This window comes from Rosa chinensis, chromosome 7 (genome assembly GCF_002994745.2).
Source record: "Rosa chinensis cultivar Old Blush chromosome 7, RchiOBHm-V2, whole genome shotgun sequence".
NCBI classification, from domain to species: Eukaryota; Viridiplantae; Streptophyta; class Magnoliopsida; order Rosales; family Rosaceae; genus Rosa; species Rosa chinensis.
Window position 1 is genome coordinate 11,496,352 of NC_037094.1, and position 8,122 is coordinate 11,504,473.

General features: G+C 37.2%; 1 protein-coding gene across 1 annotated transcript; it reads left to right on the forward strand.

Annotated features, from left to right (window-relative positions):
- Positions 1-2,436: 2,436 nt before the first annotated feature.
- Positions 2,437-4,522, forward strand: LOC112179923 (plant UBX domain-containing protein 10). The gene is made up of 4 exons (XM_024318410.2): positions 2,437-3,203; positions 3,583-3,765; positions 3,853-4,050; positions 4,140-4,522. Exons 1-4 carry the CDS (start codon positions 2,643-2,645, stop codon positions 4,365-4,367), a joined length of 1,170 nt encoding a protein of 389 aa, XP_024174178.1. The 5' UTR covers positions 2,437-2,642; the 3' UTR covers positions 4,368-4,522.
- The last annotated feature ends 3,600 nt before the right edge of the window (positions 4,523-8,122 follow it).

The window sequence follows — 8,122 nt, forward strand, 5'->3', positions numbered from 1 at the left end:
GATGTGTTGATTACACTGTGCATGCACAATGTTTGTTAGATTGCTAGAGAGAAACCTAGATAGAAGCATGAAATAAGATGCTAACTAAATACAAATATGAAAAAAGATTAAGTTAAAATGTTCGATGAAATGTCTCAGAGAGAGCCAAAGGCCAAAGTAACTTGGACAAACAAAACAAACTAACTCCAAACTTCTTCACCCGCACTAAAGAAGTAAACTCTCTAAATCTATGTTACTGTATTCGATGCTTACAGCACTAACTTTTGTAATTCCTGCACAATGAGGCAACGGTGACACTAATTTGTGGGAGGCACAAAGGCATGGGCCCTTTGGCCTGCTGGTGCCTCGTACTCTTTTTTAGGGCTCTGGGCAATGGTGCTTGCCACTTTGTTTCAAATATACCCCAATCTCTCTCTCTCTCTCTCTCTTGAGTACTCTATCGTCTATCCCCTTCTTGTTTGCTAATCACTATTCTTTAATTCTCTCTTCTTTTCACAAAGACCACCACACTCCCAACAACTTCTGCATCAACCTGTTGAGGAATATAGGTCCACACTATCCCTAACCCACGCCCCATGAAAAGCACCAAGCCACACCAAGCCACAATATGGAGAAGATTATAATTTACTTCTCTTGCAGTGGAACCAATGCCTCCTTTTCTAAAGTAGGACTATAAGAATAAGATTCCAACCCCACAAATAATCTAGGCCAAAATTCAAAGAAATCATAGCAATTCATTCTCATCTGGTCTTTTTTACATTTGAGAACTCTGAAGTTAACTAATGAGATCTTATCATCTTTGGTCAGATTATATTCTTAAACTTTGGGTAAGTGATGATGTAGTGAGTGATAATGCATAAAGCTAAGGTCATTTCATGATATAAACCTATATAAAAGCAGAATTGTTATTTGACTTGGTGTCAAAGGCTGCCATTCCCATGCTTTTTGAAAGGGAGCCAACTAGCAAAAGCAAAAAAATGACCGAATAAATTAGATAGGAAAAAAATAAAAAAATAAAAAAACAAAAAGAAAGAGGATTGATACCATTACTTGGACTTTACAAATTTTTCTTATCTTGATTATGAGTCAGGACTGGGAACAAATTCTACTCAGTGTCACCATCAGCTTCAGTTTGGTAGAGATATATATCCTCTTGTAAATTGTGGAATTGTCTTGAAAGAACGAACAAAACAATATAATAACTTCATAACAGTCCAAATGATTAGGATTGCAGGCACAATCAGAACTGAGAAATTTAACATTTACCTCTTAGCATATAAATTTCCCTAGTTAGTTCTGGACCTAACTCTTCTGCACTCATCATAAGACAGTCCATTTCTAGCTAGGGCACAGTGGTACAAGCACTTAGCATGAGCATGACTATGATGCTTGTTCCACAAGCATGAGTGAGCATGACTGTGATGCTTGTTCCACAAGCATGAGTTCTTGTCCTTAAAAGAATCTCGGCCTGCAGAACATAGAGGAGAGCTATATAGAGATACATAGTCCACTGTATATACCTTAGTGTCTATTATGAAGGTTTAAGATGGTGATGGGTCATCTGATGTGGATGTGGGGAGTGGAGACCATGTGTAGCTATTACTCTTCTAATGCACTCTGAATTATAGAAGTAAAAGCAGGAAAATAATATTTGTTCTTTTTAAAAGCAGCACTTTAGGACTTTCAAAGGTATATGTCCTCACATGGGTAACAACCCCTCTCCACAAAATGTTAATTAGAATTCATCTGGGATTTTCTTCTTTTAAACTATTAAATTTTGATTAATTGTTTATAATAAAAAGTTTGGTTTGTGGTTTGGAGGTCAAAAGATTTCTTGACATCATGAATGATAGACACTGAAAGATTGAAATGAAAGACCTACTTTGAAATTTTCAGAAACAAATTAAAACTGGTCTCTGCTCAATCAACTCAAGTACCATTGATAATACTTGAGACAAAACTGTCTTGGGTCTTGACTAATATAGGTTCAAGTTGTGCCTTATTGACTAAATTAAAGCAGCAATAATGATTCTTAAGGAAAAGGGCCAACTTGAAATGATAGGTTTAGGTTGTGCCTTATTGACTAATTAAAGGCCTGCTCAAGGGTATGTGAAAATTATCAAATCTGTTAACTTTAGTTTACACTATTGTTTTACTCCCCAAGTCCAATACAATTTTATGATGAATACCACCATGCATCAGCTTTCTGAACATTGCTTTCATCCTATTGAAAACTGCATCTACAGAACAGATTCTGAAACAAAAAACCCTAATGAATTCTAGGACTCTTGAATGATCGAACAAAAGGTGGTATCAGAACTATCTTGTGGATTCTCTTCCACAATTGACGGTGGATTGGTTCACAAGCAAAGCATCCTCTGCTTCCATCAAGCTAAAAAAGAAGAGGCATCTGCACATTTTTTCATAATGCTCTTTTTATCTCAAGAATTGAACTTTCATGATCAGCTAAAGGAACAATAGAGTTGATTTCTGATTGAATAACTTGATAAACAATATATATCTAATTTGGTCTTGCAAAGCCACAGTTTCAACTAAGTTCACTACCATTCTAATAAGCAAAGAGTAACTTTTCCAACTTTCTGTTGTTTTGGGGGATAGTATTAGTTCATAGTTAACATGCAATGTCATCAACAATGAGGGATGACATAAGATCATCTGGAGAGGCCTCTTGCAATGGTATTGTTCGCCGGATGGTGAGGCTCCCCAGAAGCCTGATTGGTGGATTTTCAAGAGCAATGGGTCATGGTAGAGGCCGTATAGGAATAGGAGGAAGAAGGACTCAAAATCTACCATCAAACTTCCAAATGCAGAATACAGAAGAACCCCTAATTGTTCCTGAAGCATTTGCCTTTCTACATGGCTTTGAGCAGCATTATGGTACCATGCATCCATTCTTTTATGCTTGCCAGTTTATGGAGGCCTTAAAGATTGCGAAGGATGAGCACAAGTTCTTGTTCATGTATCTCCACTCACCAGAACACCCCTTCACACCCTCTTTCTGTAGGGAGACACTGTCTTCAGAGCTGGTGGTGCAGTTTCTTGATGCTAACTTTGTTTCTTGGGCAGCACTCACTGATAGAGAGGAAGGTCTACAAATGGCTGCAACACTTAACCCTTCTTGCTTTCCGTTCTGCGCTATTATAGCTCCTGCTCATAGTGATAGCATAGCAGTCTTGCAGAAGGTATTGTTGAAATCTGAAAAGATTTTAGTACTAGATCCCAAATCTCAAATTTTATTTTTGATCATATATATGCTCACTCTTAACCTTATTTATTTCTAACAAGTGAATACTAGGTCATGCATATCCTGCAAAATTTGGAATGTTTTTTTGGGGTATTCTAGTATTATTCACGCATCCATCATCATTGTTATTTTCTTTCATCTTGGTTTTGTTTAGTTCTTCACATGTTGCAATACCATCTCTTTTTAACAGTGCTGTGTACAGACATGGCATGAGACTTAATGGAGAGACTATGATGTAGGGTTTAGGGTATGCTAATGTAAAAACTAGCAACTTTAACACACTATGATGTAGAGACTTGATGACCTCTCTTGTCTAGATGGAAGGGCCGATTTCTCCAACTGAGCTTATGGGGATTCTGCAGAGGACTGTGGAGGAACAAGGCTTGGCTTTCCACAGTCAAAAGGCCAAGCAGGCAGAACAGAATCAAAAGATGATAGCAGACCATCGTCTAAGAGACGAACAAGATGCAGCATATCTTGCAGCTCTACAAATAGACAAGGTCTGTAAATTGTACCTCTATGGCTCTATATATGGTTCTTATTTGGTCCACTCTACAAAGTTAACAGCAATTCTTGCCCATTTATAGGAAAAGGAGAAGCTGAAGAGTTCAGCTTTAGCAGAGAGAATTCAGAAGCCAGTACAAGTCCCTAAGAAAGCAAATTCTGAGAAGCTTGAGAATCATTCTAACAAAAAAAATAATGGAAAAATGAAAGAGGCTTCTGCTACCAGAGATTCTCAATACAAGGAGGTTGCTAATAGGGGGAAAGATCCTCAGGCTGCACAGGTATGCTTGTAGAACCAAAATATCATACATAAAAGCAGTAGTTATCTAATTATATTTTGTGAACTTGGTTTGTTAATGTGTATTTTCAGATACTGATAAGGTTTCCGAACGGTGAAAGAAGAGAGCAATGCTTCTTATGCACAGACAAAGTGCAGGCAATTTACAGACACATAGATTCATTAGGTCTACCTGGTATAGGAAACTACAGATTGATATCAAGCTTCCCAAGAAGAGTCTATGGGGTTGACCAGATGGGGATGATGCTCAAAGATGCTGGTCTGCATCCAAGAGCAAGCCTATTTCTTGAACTTCTGTAACATCATGTAGGCAGATATAGAATCAGAATTCATCACCATCCCAAACACAAGTATTGTTTTATGCACCAACTCAATCTAGTTTTTCCATTCTTTCTAATAAATGGACAGAAAATTAAAGAGCAAGTCGGATGGATCAAATGGCTCCAAATAATTTGTGTTAACAGTAACATATCTGGAGGACGGTACCATATGAATTAGCTAGCTTCACAAGCAATGATTTTCGTAGACAAACCCACAAAAGAGAATTGCAGAGGAATAGCTATAGCTGAGTGACTACTTCAAAAATTACTACACAGAGAAAAGTACCATAGCTAGCTAACTGGCTCTCATCCAACAAAGAACAAAAAAAACAAATCATGCAGTTTCAAATACAATTGTCATAATTGACAATGGGGTTAGGACTAAGCTAGTTTAGGAGTTCGATTCATCCAATGTAATCAAAAAAGAAAAAACAATTGTCATAATTAAAATAAAACTAAAACTGTATGATTGCGATAATTACCTATCCTCAAATCCTCAATCATGTCAATCTGTTAACTCCAATATCAGATACTTTATTCGCCCACAATCAAACTCCTTGATCGACTCACAATAATATCCCGTAAAATAGATATAATATGGGTAGTGCTATTCACACACATATTTTCTCTATTCACACACGCTCTCTATTTTTCTATTACTTTAATTTAATTTTCTTTTACACATTACACTAACTACCCTCCCTTCCAATTATGTTTCTTTTTCTTATTTCTTTTTTCAATTTAGTAAGTCAATCAGGAATCAAACATCATTTATACAATAAATCAAAAAAAATTTTGCTACGAAGATATTATGATACGAAGATCTTCCAAATAACACTAATTTTAGCAGTAAATATGGTTTTGCTCTCCACACTCTAATATTACGTAGAAAGGTACCATACCTAATTCAACATTGTGAAGAGCATGCCAGTACAATAACTAGTTGGTTATTTTGAGTAGTAGACTGAACTGCAATGTATAGATGGTAAAAAATTGGTTCGTATATGTGAGGGCGATTTTGTGTTTTGGTTTTCCAGCAGCAACAACCCTCTTGATAGAGCGAAGACCAGGCCCAAAATCGATCGAAGGCTTGACCCAGGAACGATTTTGTTGTGACTAGCTATATGGTAACAGCAACGATTGGAATGATAAAAGATAAGCAGCGATTGGGGTTAGATTATAATGGCATCGATCGAAGTTGATTTCACGAGAACAAAAATTTATAGGTAGATATGGTGTGGGAGCTAGATGCCTGGGAGTTTAGTAGAGAGAGACAGTTCTAGCAATGACATGATTTCTGAGTTTTGGGTTAAGGTTGATTGGGATGAATTGATGGCTGGGGATTCAGAGATAGAGCTTGATCTCTTGTTTGATGTTTCTGGGTTGTTGTGGCTTCGTTTCCAACAGTAGCAGACTAGCTTTTTATAGCGAAGGTGGAAGAAGAAGGTTGTTGACAAGAGCTGAGGGTTTTTAGAGACCACTCTCAATTTTGGGAAGATCAATTGTGAAAGCTATGGAAATTTCTTTAAGCTAGGAGACTGAAGGGCAGTGGCACAGGTTTAGGGGTGATCCTCCAGAATTTGTGCTGCTGTGATCTTTTGAAGATTTTAGTTCCTCAATTTCTGGTATTGAAACTTGTGATCACCGAGTTAGAGAGCTATTGGAAATTGAAGCAAGGATTGCTGGGCATATGAATCAAAGAGTTTCTCCATGGATTCTGGGTTCTTGCCAAAAATGGTGAAGCACCAATCCCCGCAGCAACTTGACAACACGCGTTTCTGGTTTGGGGAAGAAGATGGTTCAACAGTCTTTGGGCTAAAGGCTGGTGTAATGGACATTGGGTGAGAGAACCAAAAATGGTGAAGCACCAATCCCCGCAGCAACTTGACAACACGCGTTTCTGGTTTGGGGAAGAAGATGGTTCAACAGTCTTTGGGCTAAAGGCTGGTGTAATGGACATTGGGTGAGAGAATGGCTTTGGTGGGTTTTAAGCTTTGCTAGGCCTGCTTTCATCTCTCTACTAGCCCATGTTAAGATTTTGGTCCATCAAGCATGAATTTTGGTTCCCAAGTCCAAAATTATCGATGGGCCTTATCGTAACAATGGGCCTCACAAGATCCGTTACCTTCCATACCACATCTCGCCGTATAAGCCCCAAACGTAGCTTGGGCCTACGTGTATTGCGTGGTAATTAAGCATGTAGGCTACTTTGAAGAGGCACGTTAGTTGTTTGAGAATTTGGGCTTGTTGTATCTCTTGCTAACCAGAAGGCTTCCTTTTGGCATGAAATGGGCTTGCTTGAAGACCCAACTAGGTTACGAGGTTGATGACTCACCTTCTTCACGTGTCACTTATTAAATTTGAACTCGTGGAAATTTGGGTGTCAACAGTATATAAAAATGAAATGCATAAACCATAGTTGGAGCTGCAAAACTAGAAAGAAAAAAGTTGCACATGATCTTACAGTAGCAAAGAGTAAGCTATCTTTATTTCAACACATTTAATTCCTTTCAACTAGAAGCAATGATAAAATTATCAGCACAAATACTTCAATAATGTATATTAGAGCATGATTTACCCAAATAATTTAGTAGAAAATAACAAAAATCAATATATCAATCCACAACATTGCTTCATAAAAATAAAAGCTAATAAACAAGAGTAACTAAAAGCATCAAAACCAATCAACCCTCAATAAAAAAACACAAACCCTTGTTGAAACTCACCCTCAACCCCACAAACAATCACTCCTTATCTCTGATAACCCCCAACAAAAAAAAAACTTATATTTGTATAATTTTTCTATGGCAAAATCTTTCGCATTCTAGCATAATATAGTAGAACAAATCATGTCTATAATCATAAAGCTATCATAATTAGGTTGTTGTAAAGTTCTGTAGTTGCTCAATGGATGGATTCATAAACACCAAATAATTTCAGTTAAAATCTTACCAGGAATGATGGATTCAAAGGGACTCAAATGATCGCTATTTTTCTTCCATGTCTCCATTGCAAATCAAGTGTAAAATTTTCTTCAAAGATTGATCTAAAGTAGCTTGTTCTGCTTTGATTGAACTTCAAAGTATCACATTAGAGAGAGAGAGAGAGAGAGAGAGAGAGAGAGAGAGAGAGAGAGAGAGAGAGAGAGAGAGAGAGAGAGAGAGAGAGAGAGAGAGAGAGAGAGAGAGAGAGAGAGAGAGAGAGAGAGAGAGAGAGAATGACTATGATAGAGAAGTTTTTTATGGAAGAAAAAAAACGGAATCGAAAAGAGTATTTGAAGTCCTCTATGCCTACGGAAAAATCAGGGTTTAGGATTTGGGAATGAGTGAATTGCCAAATAGAAAAAGAAAAAAAGAATAAAACTTAAATGCAAGGGAGGGTAGTTAGGGTAATTTGTTAAAAAAAAAACTTAAAGTAATAGAATAGAAGAGATGTGTGAATAGAGAAAAATTGTGTGTGAATAACACCACCCTACAATATTTATCATTATATATTTTCCGAAGAGGTCTCTCATAAGAATTGTAATTATCCTAATAATTAGTCAGAAATTATCATCAACAGGTTTGAAATTAAAGTTTTAACTTTTTTTGTCACAAATTTCCGAATAGCGCTTGAAGAAGTTTTTACACCTCACGCAGAAGAGGTTGGGGCTGGTGTCACGCTGAAGAGGCTGTTGCTGGCCTCATGTAAAAGAGAGTGTAAATAGTTGGGAAACCTGTAATAAAAAGGGGTAGA

Coding starts and splice junctions, on each gene's coding strand:
- LOC112179923 (XM_024318410.2), top strand. CDS start 2,643: ATGTCATCAACAATGAGGGATGACATAAGATCATCTGGAGAGGCCTCT. Junction 3,204..3,582: donor GCATAGCAGTCTTGCAGAAG/GTATTGTTGAAA, acceptor TCTCTTGTCTAG/ATGGAAGGGCCGATTTCTCC. Junction 4,051..4,139: donor AAGATCCTCAGGCTGCACAG/GTATGCTTGTAG, acceptor GTGTATTTTCAG/ATACTGATAAGGTTTCCGAA.